Source organism: Corythoichthys intestinalis, chromosome 21 (assembly GCF_030265065.1).
Source record: "Corythoichthys intestinalis isolate RoL2023-P3 chromosome 21, ASM3026506v1, whole genome shotgun sequence".
In the NCBI taxonomy this organism is placed as follows: Eukaryota; Metazoa; Chordata; class Actinopteri; order Syngnathiformes; family Syngnathidae; genus Corythoichthys; species Corythoichthys intestinalis.
The window spans coordinates 40,268,823-40,286,131 of record NC_080415.1 but is presented as its reverse complement, the minus strand read 5'-3'; the positions used below and the strand labels follow the sequence as shown (position 1 = coordinate 40,286,131).

Sequence of the window (17,309 nt, the reverse complement as noted above, 5' to 3'; positions counted from 1 at the left end):
CAGAATATTGATTTAAGAATTTGATTATCTACTGTGACTGTAATTGAGCAAAGAAATAAGTTAAATAATTTGAAAAGTGATTGCTAATGTTATATGCTTTGTTGCACACTGTGAAAATGATTACCTCAAAAGAGCGAGATGTCATGTACCCATTCTGCAGCGCTTTGTTTACATTTGCGGCTTTCACGACATTTGCGTTACAGCAGCTAAACTGCTACACGGCAGTACTATTTGGACGGAGTTTGCGCTCGCATCCGTGTGCGTGTTGTTTTGTGCCTGAGTTTTATTAAGCCGAAAATAAAGGCAGCGTTACAAAGTCATCTGACCGCTTGTCATTTCAAATTCTGAATGCATTTTTGACCGGCTGACTTCGTTTTCTCCATGTTTAAATTATCTTATAGATAGATAGATTTTTATTAACGGACTCAAGGTCCAACAACACAACACAACAATAGATTAAAAGACAAAATAAAATAAAGAAATGGTAAAACAATAACACAGCACTGGGTCTCCTAACGACCCACATTTAAAAGGCACGTATACCAGTGCTTCCAAAACCGAGACAAGTAGCGTGTAAAGCTGTACAAAATGTTGGTCAGGCCCAACACAATCACATTTTCTGAACCATTCAGACGACTGATAAACTTAAACATGTATATCCTTAAAACAGACTGGAGGGTATTCACCCGAGCTGCTGAAGCACTGGTCCATCTGGGCCTTTTTAACAAAATTCTTAGGGAATCATTATATGCCACTTGTAGTCTCTGGAAATGTCCTTTGTTATAATTAGACCACAGATGTGCAGTGTAGAGTGGTGTACAATAAGCCTTAAAAAGGGCCACCTTGACCTCATCCGAGCAGTGACCAAATTTACGGGAGAGGATATTAGCTTGGACATATAACGAACGGCACTGGCGAAATATGTCCTCATTGTCTGTCAGCGTGTCGGTGATCATATGGCCGAGATATTTCACCTGACTGCAGGACTTTAATTCTTGACCAGCCAACTTAAAGTCAGGGAAGACCATATGTTTATCCCCATTTGATCTTACAATCATCACGACACTCTTAGCATCATTATATTTTATATCGTGTAGCTCCCCGTACCTGGCACACACATTGAGCAGCTGCTGGAGACCAGCCGAACTTGGACTAAAAAGCACACAGTCGTCAGCATACATAAGATGGTTCACCACCAACCCACCAGCCATGCAGCCAGTTTTACATCTACTTAACTGCTTTGACAAGTCATTCATATAAAAATTAAATAAAATTGGAGATAAAACGCTCCCTTGTCTAACCCCATTGGTGATGTGGAAAGGCGCAGACACACAGTCATCCCATTTCACTTGCATTGTTTGGTGTGCATACCAATATGACAGAATTCTTAAAATATCGCTAGAAACACCCGCTTGGCTTAATTTCTTAAACAACTTTCCATGGTTGACCCGGTCAAAAGCCTTGGAAGCGTCTAAAAAACACATAAGCACAGAGGAGTTTTTACTTATATATGTATTTACCAATTCTTTTAAAACGTAAATACACATATCCGTACCATGCTTAGGTTTAAAACCAAACTGGTTGTCCGTTGAGCTTATTGATGCATTAACTCTCTCTAGTAGGAGGAGTTCAAAAACCTTAGAGAGGACACTAGCGAGGGCGATGGGTCTATAATTGTCAGAGCTGTTCACTTTTCCTGCTTTGTTTTTGATGACAGGGACTAGCAGCACTGACATTATAGATTCAGGAAGACAGCCATGAACCATAAATGATGTAAAGCAAAGTGCGAGAAGCGGAGCAAGCCTCGGGCTAGCATGCTTTAGATGTTCAGCAGATATAAAGTCCATACCTGTGGATTTATTAACTGATAAGTTCTTTATAACCTGATACACCTCATGGGTCGTAAATGTGCACACCCCTTTGACATTGCCTGCTTGATAGGCATCCTTCGGCACACAGTTAAATCAATTTTTATAATGCTGTCGCCAGAAAGCTGCAATATCATTTGCACCAGAGAAACCATCTACCGTACAGGGTAAGGAGGGCTTGCAATTATTAGCAAACCTCACCTCCTTCCAAAAGTCTTTAGAATTTTTACGTAAAAGCTTCTTGGCCATGGAGTCAGCCCTCAAATTTTGCTCAGTCTTTTTAATGTAGGGAACTGCATACTTATATTTTGCATTTGTGAGCTTCTTGTATTCAAATATAGGGCCCTGCCTGGGTCTACCAGCCAAAGCCCAAGACTTGGTAGCTTCACAGGCTTCAGCATAAAATCCGGCTACAAAAGTATTCCAGCCAGGCCTGACTTTACCCCTCTTTTTAAGTTTAGCGAGGGGTTTACTGGCAGCAAGAAGAGCTGATACGACATGATTGTACATGTCCATAACATCTGTTTTATGTTTAAGGTTACTACAGTTATCATCTCTACACATAACTGCTTCCTTGGGCAGATATAATTTGGTCAACAGTACATCGGTGTCGGAAAAATAGGACCTAATGCTATCGTCTGAAAGACCGGACCAGACTACTAGATCTGGATTAACGCTGTTCTTTGCTTTAACTGTATCAGGAACATTAGCGAAATTAATAATCATCTTAACCGGGATATGATCGGAGGTAGACATATTATATAGAATTTCCATCTGTGCCAGGGAAGAGTGCGCATCTGCAGTAGCGATACAATGATCCAACCAAGATGTGGTGTGCCATGCCTCACTTATATGAGTGTAGCTACCAGAGGGCAAGAGCTCCCTACTGGAAAAAACTAATCCATTATCTCTACAGAGATGATTTAGGTGGTTGGCAAATAGAGAGCCGTTGTCTGAAATGTCAGCATTAAAATCTCCAACTATAAAAACATTGGTGTATTTTACATTCATCAAAAATGAACTAATAAATGCCAGCTTATCCATAAAATCTTCAACATTATCCCGACATTCGTATGGGGTATATACATTCACAATTAGGAATTCTTTGTCAGACTTGGCCAAGTGTAAAGCAATGCACCAATCTACACCAAGTCTTAGGACATTGACCACAGAGTCCAGTCTTTTATTCCATAAAACCGCCACGCCACCAGGTATTCTGCCCCTTCTTATACCCAGACTGAGGTCAGTAGAAGACTCGCCGGCGCCATGAAAGTTATCATTGAGCGTATTTAGCCCTTCTAAGTCCTGTTTCGCCAGAAAAGTTTCGTGTAGGCACAGAATGTCACAGTGTTCTAGCAACTGATCCACAACAATGCGGCGAGCTTTATCCTCCGCGCTCTGACCCAAGCGCAGGCCACGGCAGTTGTAAAACAGTACGTTTAGATCCATAGCATAGGGTTAGACTCTCGCGGCAGTTACCGGCGCATTCACAGCTCCAGCAACATTTGCATGTTATAACCACTGTGCCGTCATGATAAGCTTGCTTACCGGACATCACTTTTTCATGAAGAATGGTGGTCGTATAAACTGCATTATTTCTTTTATCCAGGGCTTTGGTTCTCGTGTCATTAAGGTAAAAAAAAAAACTGTCTCGTCTCGGCGGCAGCTACATTCGTACCGGATAATCCGCCCGGCCGGTTCGCCGCGGCGTATTCGGGTCCTGGCTCTGCTCGCACGCCGTGGGGGAACGCTCGAGAAACCGGGGTGTTCGCCGGAGGTCCAGAGGCCGGGGAACCGGGCTCGGCCCGCCCCGCCTATGGCGAGGCGGCGGCGGCGGCCTGCCGGACTGGCCAAAGCGGCGGGCTCCGTCGGAATTTACCACCCGCCTTGGGCTGCATTCCCAAACAGCCCGACTCTGTATCGTCACAAGCCCTGTAGTTTAGCTGAGTGTTTACAATAGCTTTAGCATTCCTGCTAGCAGCAGCCTCGTATATGTTCCAAAATTCTTTGTGATGCAGTTTTAAATGGCTGCTGGGTTAGTGGTTTTGAATGAGGACGCGTTCTTTCTGCCTCGTGGAACTTGTACGGTACATGTTTCGCAGATGGCGAGAGCGTCGTTTTTTTAGTAACAGCCGCCATAACATTCAACTACTTCTTGTCTTGTAACTCCGCCTCCTCAACCCCTCCCCCCTCAGGGGCTTCAGAGAGGGGAGGGGTTGAGGAGGCGGCGTGCTGAATTCTTCGGTTGAGCACATTTGGAGGCAAAATCAAGTATATAATTATCGGATTGCATTATCGGTTGAATTTTTTTATTATCTGCATTATCTGTGTGACGTCATAATTGCCATTATCGGCCGATAATTATCGGTGACCGATATTATCGTGTATCTTTAATATATATATGTATATATAAACCGATTTTTTTATTTTTTATTGACACGGCCACGTTGTGTTGAAGAAACAAATGCGGCGAGCCGTTGCCGACCATTTCGGTACGTGACGTCACCATTTTGTTTCGGTAATACTTCACTCTGATCGGCCAAATGATTTTGTCTGTGCTAAATTCTGATTTTTTCACTCTTCATAAAGCACACAGGGTACCCGCGGGTTATTAAAAGTATGAAAAAAGCATTGAATTTAGTTTTCCATAATTAAAGGTATTACAAGTATTAAATTAGCTGTCGTAAGTCTGGAATTTTTTTCACCGTGGTTTTAATTTTGAAGAACATCTCAGTGCAACCTAGATTATATCCGTGACAGTTTTTTTTTTTTTTTTTTAAATCCATAACGAAGATGACACGTAGAATTTTTATGATGCACTGCACTACAAATCATAATGCACCTCATGCGTGCGCGCTGTTAGCATCATTAGCATGAACATCACAACAGCAGGCAATCGCACAGTACTGTGTGCTAACGTAAGGAACTGTTCAGATGCCTTAGTTGTTATGTTCGACGAAAGCCTCAACAAGACAACCAAGTCCAAACAGTTGGACCAGCATGTGAGGTATTGGATGGGCGACCAAGTCGCATCCAGATAATTTGGGTCGCAATTTATGGGTCATGCGAAGGCAGTGGACCTGCTTAACATTTCAAAGTAAGTTGCCAATTTCTCCAATTAAAATGTGTTAGATGCAAGAATGTATTTCTGCACGGTTTGCCTTTCGAATGAATGTGAATTTCGTAGTTTTAACTCAAGAGGTAGGCATGTTCAATGGGGTATTGGCAGGTGCACTAGCCTTAGCACAGATAAACCGGAGTCGTAGATCACCATCACCCTCAGATACACAACACGGTTGACACTATTATTGGAATGAGTGCGGGGTAACGTTGATCTGAATAACATGGCATGGTGATAGGCAAATTATAATGTAGGTGATAGTAAAACACCTCCTGGTATATTTAAATGTTTTTCTTGATTGAATAAGAGAATGGATTTTCTCTATCTGATTAAAAGAAATGTCTTCAATAGCTAACAAAGGATTAACATGTGTTTTGTATACTTCTTGTAATATGATTAGAAAAAAACAATTACCAAGGGAAATGGTCATGTGTAGCTTTTTTATTTTGTGGTAATTAATGGTAAACTACTGCCATTTAGTGGCTGTTTTTTAAACTTTCACTGCCAATTGCAAGATTTTCCCAAGCACTTTACAGTTACAGGTGACCAACTTGACAATCATTTCTGAAGTTGCTTTACAAAAATAGTGCAAAATCCATTTTATCCTGGGGGAAAAAAAATCTGAAAGACCTTATATTTAAATGTGTTTTAATTGTATCTTCAGTAAATGTGCATTCTTTTGTCAAACACACTTAGTAATTGAGGTTAAATTTGATGTTCAGTGCTTTATTTTTTTTAATATGATTCAATATTATCTAAATAATGGGTGTGAGAAAAGTATAAATTTTCAGTTGAAATTGCATTAAAAAAGGTCTTAAAAGTCTTGAATTTAGATTTATCAATCCTGGGGGCACCCTGAGCACAGAATTTAGTTTCTTGAACTCATTTGAGTCAACGTTTTTGCAGCTCCGCAACTCGGACCATAACAAATGTAACAACTCAGCCTTCCTGTGTGTGTCCGTCAACTATATCTGTCCCTTGGGAAACTCAAACCCAAATAACAATAGTTCCTATTTTTACTGTCGTGTCGACAGCGATGAGCTCTCTTGGATTTCCGACTTTCGTTCTCACTTTCATTTTACCCTATCAGTCCATGGAAGAAACATTTATTCATCATGATGAAATGAGCAAGTTATACAGCAGCCTTTAAAAGAAAAGTCACATCTGTTTTGTTTTCTCCTAGATTCTGGTAAGTTGGAGAAGTTGTCAGATCATATTATTACCGTAAATATTGTCAGTTTATGGTAATGTTTTGTCCTTTTTTTTATACCGTTTGAGGCTCAAGTATTTAAATTTTTCGTGTTCCTTATCCGATTACTCGATTATTCAAACTAACTAAGTCATCGATTAATCGACTACTAAAATAATCGATAGCTGCAGCCCTACTGTAAACATTAGCATTGCTACATTGAGGCTAATAATAGGGGAAAAAAGACAACCTACTTTAGCTAGCTATAAAACGTTGGCAGTCTTCTCCAAAATGCAAACTTGCGGTTAAAAGGTGTCACCTCAAACATGAAAAATCAGTGGTAACCAGCATTTGCAAATGGGAAAAAAAAATCTATTACTGAAACCACATGCAATGACGAAAAGTCCTTTTTTTGCGTTTTTTTTGCAGAGCCTTCCAGAGAAGTCTACTGCTTTATGATGGCGGCTGTTTACTAATGCCAGCAAGTCGTGTCATTTCGCATCTAGTTCAATATATATGTAAGTGATATCTACCGTAGCATTATGTTATGTATTATGTATGTTTGTAGCAACTAGCAATTAAGCGTGGTTAATAGCGACTGTCAGCCACAGTCAAGTATTATTGTTTTTTTTTTTTTTTTTTTTTATCTAGCGGCATGAGTTGAACATAATATTTGCTCTCAGTCCATTCGTCCTGTAGACCTGACTGTGTTTTAGTTCCACTTTACCTGTTATATTTAAAAACTCGGAATTTGGATGTTTGTGAATCGTTCTCGAACCTTCCACGGCCAAATCACGAATAATCGAAGAATCGGAAATTTCACATGCCTCTAGTCAATAGTAGTTAGAGTGTTAGCATGGACACTAATCTAATAGAACATTTAGTCCTGATGCTTCTTTTATTAAACAGTGACATCTTTTCAAATGGATTACCGAAACTATAAAGTATCGCGATATTTTGTAACACCCCTATAGCCACCATTCGTAGACTTCTCCTTTAACTGATTTCAAGGGTACTTGGTGAGCACAAAGTGATGAGTTTGTCATTACAGTTGGATTTAAAAGAGCCAGTGATGTATTGCACAAGATTTAATCTCAGTCAACACAAGTTTATCAGGGTAATGCAAGGCTTTAATCCAGTGAAATCTGAGTGCCAGACCCTGTGCTGAGAGAGCCTAGTGATGTGTCTCGGTGCTAGAAAGGTTTCCATGGAATGTCGACCGTAGTAGTGCCCACTCATCATCTGGGCTCTTCTTATTTCCCTTCCAGTGAGAACACACACATATCCCATTCACACACTTAATACTTTCCACCATATGATCCATCTCGACCACAGAGCCCCTTTAAAAAATTGCCTTCAACATTCAGATGGAAATCTGTGTGTCTGGGACTCCTGCGCTGAGCTGAAGCGGTGCTCTATCAGCAGAGTAAACACTCTTCTATTGTAGCAAAAATGAAAGCCGGGTTACGTTTAAGGATGTACCAATAGGAAATCTGGCCCCATCACGGCATTTTCAGAGGGTCAGTTGGAAAAGATCGGGTTCTTAATATATGTATTTTGTACTACATACACGGAAAATGAGGACTTGTGAAGGAAAATGTTATGCTAACTGTCATGGGAAGCTAGCGTTAAGACGCATTATTATGAGTGGTAATGTCTGAAGAAATATTTTACTTTCAGCAGTGACAGCAGTGCCTGAAGGGAAAATAAATAAATAAATAATTACTGTATTAACGCTTATTTATATTATTTTTTGAATTCTTAGTTTTATTAAGTACATTCTATGTGTGTGTTTTTTTTTTTAACGTTACAATAGTTGATCTGTTCACAAAGACAATCATTTAAAACACTATGAAAAATATCCCCTATTACAATTGTGATTCATGACCTGCCAATAGTGGTTATTTGCATGCATACGCACCCAGCCCTATTGCGTCATGGCGCGTCCGTCAGGTGTTTGTCAAGTTGAAAAGCATTTCACTGGAAGTGTTTGTGACTCAGCCAAAAGCAATGTGACGCATCATGCTTTTTTGATTGCATTGTTTTTGTCATTTGGTAGGCCATTACAACCGCTGAGACTCTATTATGTGCGTTTACTAGAAATGTTACGTCCACGCTTTTACGCCGGGCAAACTGATACTTTAATCCGATAGTCAAGATGATGCAAGTGTTAGGAAACCGGGTAGGAGAGCACAGCAAAGGCTTGATTCCAGCAGGGCGCGTTCTAGCTACGGCGGGCGTGAAGCTTATGTGAAGCTGATCACAGCCACTCTGTTGTACTCCGCTAAAAATACACCTGTCTATTTTTGACACATTTGGACTACAGAGGAAATCAGATCAGGCTTGGCAGGAAATCTTTCATTTAACTTTCAAAAAAAGGACCTACATTCCGTCTTAATTAGAGATCGAACAATATGGGTTTTTCCGGACAGATACAGATTATTAGTAGTTAGAGTAGCCGATAACCGATTTTTGGAGCCGATAGTCATTTGCGGTAAAAGTGTAGAAAAATTGAAACACTCAACTTCATTGAAAATGCCTAAAGCAAGTTTATTGAATCACACAAATAGAAAATAATAGCTAATAATAGGGGATGGAGTGGTTCAGTGGTAGAATCGTCGTTACCCAACCCAGAGGTTGCGGGTTGGATTTTCCGCCCTGATGACCTCGTCTTAGTCCCGCAAACAGTTTGCTGAAGACATGCGTGATCGGCATGCTCGTTTTTGAAAGATTACTGGCAAAAGGTAGCACATATTACGTTGTTTCAATGCGAAGGCGGGTCTATAATGTCCCACTTCGGCTTCCGCTTTACGATGCGACGTCACGGTCTAAAAATAGCATGCGTGCGGTACGCTATTAGGTTTGCTACAACCGAGCCTTCTAGAGGAGTCTACTGCTTTAAGATGGCGGCTGTTTACCCGCGCCATTCAGTCATTTCGCATCTAGTTCTCTATACATGTTCTAACGCCGCCGTCATAATGTGATATCTACCTAGCCGTATATGGCCGTATGTTTGTAGCAACTGGGCGTTGTTTGTAGCGGCTGTCGGCCTTAGTCAGGTATTATTGTTTATTTATCTAAGGGCATGAGTCAAACACGATATTTACTCATGGTCCGTTCCTCATTGTGTCCCGAAGACTGTGTTTTAGTTCGGCGTTACCTGGTATAATTCAGTAATTGGAATTTGGATGTTTGTGAATCTTTCTTGAATCTTCCACGGCCGAATAGCGAATAATCTAAGAATCGGAAAATTTGCACAGTGTTTACCAGTAAATGGTGTCAACGCCCTGTTTGTTGGTACTCGCCGATACCGATACGACCTTTTCGGGCTGTTGGTATCGGAATCTGTGCATCAGTAGTTGGAATAAACTAACATTCTTTCCTTGAAGCGTGTCTTTCAGATACAGCCCTGTACTGCGATATACTGCATACGGTTTCCTTTCAATTCATCTTTTTGCGGATTATAATCTTGTGGTGTCTTTTTTTCCCTACCAGTGCTGCAGTTGAGACTTCAGCAAAGACGGACTCGGGAGCAGTTGGTGGATCAGGGCATCATGCCGCGTGAGTAACTAACGGGGTTTGTCAGTTGTGTGGGATCATAGCTTACCTCATACTGACAACTGTGATTATTTGCAATCATTGTGGCACCCAAATGTCTTCTGTTTAGCACTGAAGAGCCCGGCCGCCTTCCATGGGCAGATACGTAGCTTAGAGAGAGCCAGGGTATGCCAAATATTATTTTGCCCCAAACGTATCGACGGTATTTCAAATTACGAGAGCTGAAAGATTTTATTTTTCCTCTCTTGTAGACTGAGAATTTCCTCAAGCATAAAATCCGCAGTCGTCCAGAGAGAGCAGAGCTGGTCAGGATGCACATCTTGCAAGGCAAGTACAGTTTGCATATTATGTCCATTTTTGGGTCGTGGTGGTGCCGTCCTCCCCCTTCCGAGATAAATTCACTGCGCTAAACCTGAGAGTAAATGGACGTTTCCCGAAGGAAATCTTATCGGATGGTTTTTGTGTTTTCATTTTTTGTTCTCCAGAAACCGGAGCCGAACCTTCACTCCAGGCCACCCAGATGAAGCTGAAAAGGGCCCGGCTGGCAGACAACCTCAATGAGAAAATAGCCCAGAGACCCGGTCCCATGGAGCTGGTTGAGAAAAACATCTTGCCTGTGGATTCCAATCTTAAAGAGGCCATAATAGGTGAAGAAAATCAAAAAGTACCTAAAGAAGAGAAGCTAACATTGCTGATTAACACTTGTCTCGTGGTGGTTTCCCGGTGGGTTATAGGGCAGGTAAACTATCCCAAAGTCATGGATGAGGACAGCAGTGACGCCTTGTCCCCAGAGCAGCCTGCCAGCCAAGAATCTCAGAGCTCTTTGCCCTCGCCAGGGGACGGCAAATGCCCTGAAACAGCCTCTCCTCCGATCCCCGTTTTGAAGGTCGGCAAGCGGGATCTCAATGCTGCCGTCTCTCCTCAAAAAGTCCAAAGTTGAACAAACGTGTCTACTTTTGTCCAATAAACCAGTCCCCCCAGTCCGCTACGCAATGTACTACAGACACGCTGAGGGTCATCTCTACGAATGAGCAGCCAACAAGCCGCCTGGCCGTTTCTCACACTCAGCCGATCGCTACAGTCGCTCCCTCCAAACCGGGCCCGACATTGATTAAAGTAAGTGTAATCAATTGTCTTTTTGATGTGATACAACCCCTGGCGAAAAGTATGGAATCACCAGTCTCGGACGAGCACTCACTCAGAAATTTTATCATGTAGAACAAACTCAGACTTGTGCATTTATTGAAGATTTAACCTGCACAGCCATCTCCCCAGTGCCTTTGCCTGACATGCAGCCCCATATCATCAAGGACTGAGGGAATTTTGATATTTTCTTCAGGCAGTCATCTTGGTAAATCTCACTGGAACAGCACCAAACCAAAGTTCCAGCATCATCACCTTGTCAAGAGTCAAGAATCTGCATTGGACAAGGTGATGATGCTGGAACTTTTGTTTGGTGCTGTTCCAGTGGGACTTACAAATATGACTGCCTGAAGAAAACATCAAAATTCCTTCAGTCCTTGATGATATAGGGTTGCATGTCAGGCAAAGGCACTGGGGAGATGGCTGTGGTTAAATATTCAATAAATGCACAAGTGTACATTGGAATTTTAGATAGCTTTCTTATCCCTTCAATTGAAAATATGTCATTTTCCAAGATGTCAATGCATCTTGACACAGAGCTAAAACTGTTAGAGCATTCTTTGGAGAAAGACTCATCCAGTCAATGTCATGGCCTGCAAACAGCCCAGATAACAAACCTGTGGTGGAAATTGAAAAAAAAAAAAAAAGCTCCACTGCAAGGCTCCAACCTGCAAGGATGATCTGGCAACTGCAATCAAAGCGAGTTGGCACCAAATAGATGAAGAATACTCATCAAGTCCTTGCCTCAGAGACTACAAGCTGTCATAAAAGCCAGAGGTGGTGCTACTGAATACTAGAGATGTGTTTAGGTTGTTATTTCTTTGTTTGTTTCTCATGATTCCATATTTTTTTCCTCAGAATGGAGTGATTCCATATATATTTCCCCGCACTTGCTCTATATATAAGTAACATTTACTGACCACCACAATGTTTTTTATTCTTTTCTTTTAGTGTTTCTGAATGCTAAAGAGTTGCACTTTTGAACTACTTCATTATTTTATATTCTGAGTTTGTTCTACATGACAAAATGTCGTGAGTGAGTGCTCGTCCGAGGCTGGTGATTCCATACTTTTTGCTAGGGGTTGTATCTGTCCAGCACAGCGTGACGATTTGCCGTCCTTCCCTTACAGCAAAGCCAGCACAAGATGCCCTCTGAGAAGATCCGGAGCAAGAAAGGCAAAGATGCCAAGCCCAGAGTGAGAAAGCTCAAGTATCACCAGTATGTTCCGCCAGACCAGAAGCTGGAGCCCAGCGAGGCCTCCATGGACTCCTCCTATGCTCGACTTCTGCAGCAACAGCAGCTTTTCCTCCAACTGCAGATCCTCAGTCAGCAACAGCAACACTACAACTATCAAACTATATTGCCAGCCCCACTCAAGTATGTTTCTCAAATAACCAACAACTGCACTTGAAGAATCATTCATTCATTCAAATAATCCACATTTATTTTTTGAAAAAGTCCATTCATTTCCAGTGTCATTCACATTGCATTTACGCACAAGTACACAATTGCCAATGAGGGCTACGACGTCCATGCCATTGACAGCCCTGTATGTCGATTCTATTGATGCCAATGTACTTGGATTCCATTGACGCATATGCTAGTGGATGCCATTGACAGCCCATTATGTCCACATTTCCCATTCATTTTCAATGGCATTTACATTGACATTTATTGACGTCCGTGCCTGGGACATACGCGCATTGGACGTCCTTTCATTGGACATCCGCGCACGTCCGCGCCTTGGACATCAGTGACTTGGACGTCCTGGCCTGGGACGTCCGTGTATGAACGTCCGAGACATCCAAGCATTGGATGTCTGCTCATTGGACGTCAGCGCACGTCCACGCCTCGGACGTCCGTGACTTGGACGTCCTGGCCTGGGACATCCGCGTATTGGACATCCGTGACGTCCGCACATCGGAGTTCCATGTATTGGACATCCGTGACGTCCGCACATCGGAGTTCCATGTATTGGACATCGGCGCACGTCCACGTCTCGGACATCCACGCCTCTGACATCCGTGACTCGGACGTCCGGGCCTGGGACGTCCGCTCATTGGACGTCGGCGCACGCCCACGCCTCGGACATCCGCGCCTCGGATGTCCGTGTATTGGATGTCCGTGACATCCACGCATTGGAAGTCCGCTCATTGGACATCCGCGCCTCAAACGTCCGCGTATTGGACATCTGCGCATTGGACATCCGTGACGTCCGCACATTGGACGTCCATGTATTGGATGTCCGTGACATCCACGCATTGGACGTCCGCTCATTGGACGTCGGCGCACGTCCACGTCTCGGACATCCACGCCTCTGACGTCCATGACTTGGACGTCCTGGCCTGGGACATCCCCTCATTGGACGTAGGCGCATGCCCACGCCTTGGACATCCGCGCCTCGGATGTCCGCGTATTGGATGCCCATGACATCCACGCATTGGAAGTCCGCTCATTGGACATTCGCACCTCGGAGGTCCGTGACTTGGACGTCCTGGCCTGGGACGTCCGCGCATTGGACATTCGCACCCCGGATGTCCGCAATGTCCACGCAATGGACGTCTGCGCATTGGACTTCCGGGCCTTGGTCGTCCGCACATTGGACGTCCACACATTTACAAGCCTTGGATGTCGGCGCATTGGACATCTGCGAATTGGATGTCCGTGACGTCCGTGCAATGGACGTCCGCGTATTGGACGTCCAACCTTCGGACGTTCACGCACGTCTACGCCTCAAATGTCCGTGCGCATCCACGACTTGGACCTTCTTGCCTTAGAGGTACGTGCATGTCTGTGACTTGCGTGACGTCCATGCCGTTGACGTCCCCACACCTTGAAGTTGTCCCCAAAATGTCCCCAAACCGGCCTGGGCGAGGCTAAGATCTGTTCCTTTTTCTTTCCGTGATCCTGTTTGAGTCTTTCAAATTGTACTGTTTGTTCTGATAACAATTCTCTCCCTGAAGACCTGTGGCAGAAGGCCAAAGCGGCAATGCCAGCGGACTGCCGGCCTCCATTGTGGTTTCTTTACCCACTGCACCTCCAATGCCTCTGGCCCGACAGAACAACTCATTATCGAACCGCAAACCCGGAGTCTTGCCTGCCAACCTGGAGGAAATGAAGGTACTCTGATACATTTTGAACCGCATGCACGGACACACCACATTCAAAAGCATGCCAGGGACTTTTGAAATCATGTTGTCATTTCAATAAAATGATGGTGCCTTATACCAAACAAACTTAATAAAGCACAATTTCCTGAATGGTATGGTGACCGTCGTTTGAGTTTGGCAAGAAGTGGGAAACACCCACAGAAGCTGATGATTTTTTATAACTTCCTATAAAATGTCATTTTAAATAAATGCAATTTCTGTTGAGGAATAAATTAGGACACCCCCACATTCAATCCCACTTAAAATGGCTAAAATCACACTCGTGTGCACATGATTAGAACATTATTACCCAGTGTTTTGAAGGAGGCTTGCCTTTTTTAAACCTTGAAACGGGCTGTTCATGCAAGAAACCCCTCAAACATCTTACAGCTGAAAGTATTCTGCATTCAGAAGTGGGTCAAACTTTCTTCAGAATGATATCAAGACTGGTAGATGGCTACAAAAATCGTCTCAGATTCAGAGATTTATTGGTCATCGACACCAGCTCTCACAAGATGACAACAGATGCAACGAAATTCCGTCTGATGAGTGAGCATCGGGGCGCTGCAGACGTTCTGCGCCACCAACGTCTCTCTCTTCTTCATAAATTACAGAGCAAGTTACAAGTAGAAAGACATATATCATACAACATAGCAGGGATATGACACGACGCACAGGTCATGTGCAGGGATTTTTTTTGTACGAAAAAAGGGAAAACTACCAGTCATGGCTGGAGGAAGGAGGGGATCAGTGATAGCAAGAAAAAGGCAGTGGCGGACTGGAGGGGTTGGAGGTTGTGTGTGTATGCACAAGTGTATCAGTATTTGTACGTATCTGTAGACAAAATAAGAGTCGCAGGGCCCTGCGACCGGCCTTGGGAAGGGATCAAGGGCAAGAGAAAGGGCCATCTGTGCGGCTCTCTCCAGGAGAAGGGAGGGGTGGGGTAAGGGTGTTTGGGAAAGGGAAAGGAAAATTACAATAGAATTAAATCGAATAAGTAATTTAATATGTCCAAATATGGTTTGTTTCAGTCAAATTCGCGTTCCTCATGGCGTAGGCGACACCTCAAGTCCCTAAAGTCATTGCCAATAGTCGCGGTCTGGCTCGATAGTTCAGTCACGTGCCCAGACAGTTCCGTCACCTGGCGCAAGCATCCACTTTTCTCCATCCTTCCTCGGACCGAACTGTGGGTCCACGGAGTGAGTTCTCGATCCGAGCCTCTACACGGTCTTCCAATGCCTTAAATTGCACCATTTAATCCGTGGTCAATTTTTTTGATTCCCTTGAAAGGTGCCGTTTTGGAAACTTTACGGTAGAGCAGGGCACCTCCTAAGCTAAGCAGAAGGAACCCCACAACCGTCAAGCCAAACAGCCAAATATCCTCAATATCTTCCACAGACAGGACAGTAAGACACGCTGGCTTCCAGTGATCCCATGAATCTCTCACATATCCAGCGGCGAAGGCCCCATCTGGGCAAGACGACTCTCCTGGTGCACTGTGTCTTGTTGAAAAAAATCTTGTCAATTGCGCTGAGAGCCCAGCTAATCGGATCCATTTTCGTATGAGAGACCAGCACAGTTGATCCACAGAGGAAATACAAAAAAAAAAAAAAAAAAGCAGACAGACTAGACTGGTGAAGGTAGCAGGATAGCAGGAGCAGGGAGGAAACACGTCCGCCCCTGTCGAAGGCAGAAAGAAGAAACCCCACTCACTGAAGTTATTTCAGCCAAAGGGGGTAATACTAGCTATTAGGTGGTAGGGGTTCCTACATTTTTCCTCAGTTAGAATGTGCATTTTTGTTGATATATTTGGTTTAATGAGTAAAACAATGTTAATTTTTGGTGGTTACCTGTATTAAATCACTTTCTTTTCTAGAGATAAAACTAGATCAGACATTGATATGTGAACATTTCTTAGTAAAAAACTGAATATTTCATTAAGTGAATTTTTCCTGAATTTTTTTACATACCTGTTTAACCCGTTTTATGGCTGCTTTTCTAGGTGGCCGAGCTCAAACTGGAGCTAAAACTCCGTGGTCTTCCTGTGTCCGGAACTAAAACGGATCTGATCGAAAGGCTGAAGCCTTTCCAGGATCTTTCCGGCTCATCGGCTCCCGACGCTATTCCCGCACCTGCCGCTACCGCGCTCACCCCAGTTCCCATGGAAACCACCACGACCAGCCCCGCCGTTGTCCATCCACACCAGCAGGGAGCGACGGAGAAGATGAGCGGCACGCCTCCGGTTTCCCCCGTTCCCAACGGTCCGTTTGCCGTTCCTCAGGATTCGAGCGTGTCCGAAGTTCGACGTGAAATGCAGTTAGCGTACTCTGGCTCAGGAGGGCCGGGCTCCTCCCCTCTCCCTAAACTGCCAGTACCGGAGAAGGACAGGAGGCTCCACGAAAAGGAGCGACAAATTGAGGAATTGATGAGGAAGCTGGAGCAGGAGCAGAAATTGGTGGAGGAGCTGAAGATGCAGCTGGAGGTAGAGAAGAGGAGTCAGAGCAGCTGTACCACTGATTCTGCCTCCAAGCTCAGCACCGTGAACCCTATTTCGGCAAGCCTGAACGCAAACACTGTAAAACCGGAACAACAATTTTTGACAAACTGTTCTCCGACTTCGCTTACCAACTCTATCCTGGGCTCCCTCACGAACCCGCCCCAACCTTCGGTGAAGTTAGAGGATGTGACCGTTTCTTCCGGAAAGCCTATCCAGCCGCAAACCCGACCGCAGCTCATCCCCCAAAACCCGGTCCAGGTCAGTAAGAGCCCACCTCATCACTGCCAATCCCAGAAAAGCCCCAAACTCCAGAACCAGCCTCAGTCCCAACCCACCGCCCCGAACCTGCAGCAGTTCCTCATCAGCCATCCCGGCGGGATGTCGCAGGTGCTCGGCCATCCCCAGACCTTGCTAACCGCATCCGGGCAACCTCAGACACTGCTGGCTACAAGCGGTCAGAGCGGAACCCAGATCCTGCTTCCCGTGTCGCTAGCCAATAACGCCAGCGCCATTCAGCTGCCAAGCACTACTGTCAGCCTGCAGGTAAGACAGCACCTTATAACGGTTTGAAATAGGGCTGATAAAAGTAACGCACCAAACTTCTCTGTTCCCTTCAGCCTCTGCTTCAAGCCACTGTATCAAATCCAGGCCTCGTCCAGGCGTCTATTCCACAGCTGCAGAACAACAAAATGGATACGTCCCCAGAACCAAATTTGGCCAACAACAACTCATTGCTACAGGTTAGTCAAGCAGCAAGACGCAACTCTCTTGTTCGCCATTTAT

At 44.2% G+C, this 17,309-nt stretch overlaps 1 protein-coding gene across 1 annotated transcript in view; it reads left to right on the top strand.

Moving 5' to 3' along the window:
* Positions 1-17,309, top strand: part of mrtfba (myocardin related transcription factor Ba) — a 43,414-nt gene that overhangs the window by 13,121 nt on the left and 12,984 nt on the right. Inside the window, exons 3-12 of the mRNA XM_057825763.1 lie at positions 9,674-9,739; positions 9,846-9,901; positions 9,988-10,063; positions 10,222-10,383; positions 10,471-10,622; positions 10,709-10,852; positions 12,010-12,257; positions 13,844-14,000; positions 16,032-17,069; positions 17,144-17,266. Coding sequence (XP_057681746.1) covers positions 9,674-9,739; positions 9,846-9,901; positions 9,988-10,063; positions 10,222-10,383; positions 10,471-10,622; positions 10,709-10,852; positions 12,010-12,257; positions 13,844-14,000; positions 16,032-17,069; positions 17,144-17,266 — 2,222 coding nt within the window. The remainder of the gene's footprint in view (positions 1-9,673; positions 9,740-9,845; positions 9,902-9,987; positions 10,064-10,221; positions 10,384-10,470; positions 10,623-10,708; positions 10,853-12,009; positions 12,258-13,843; positions 14,001-16,031; positions 17,070-17,143; positions 17,267-17,309) is intronic.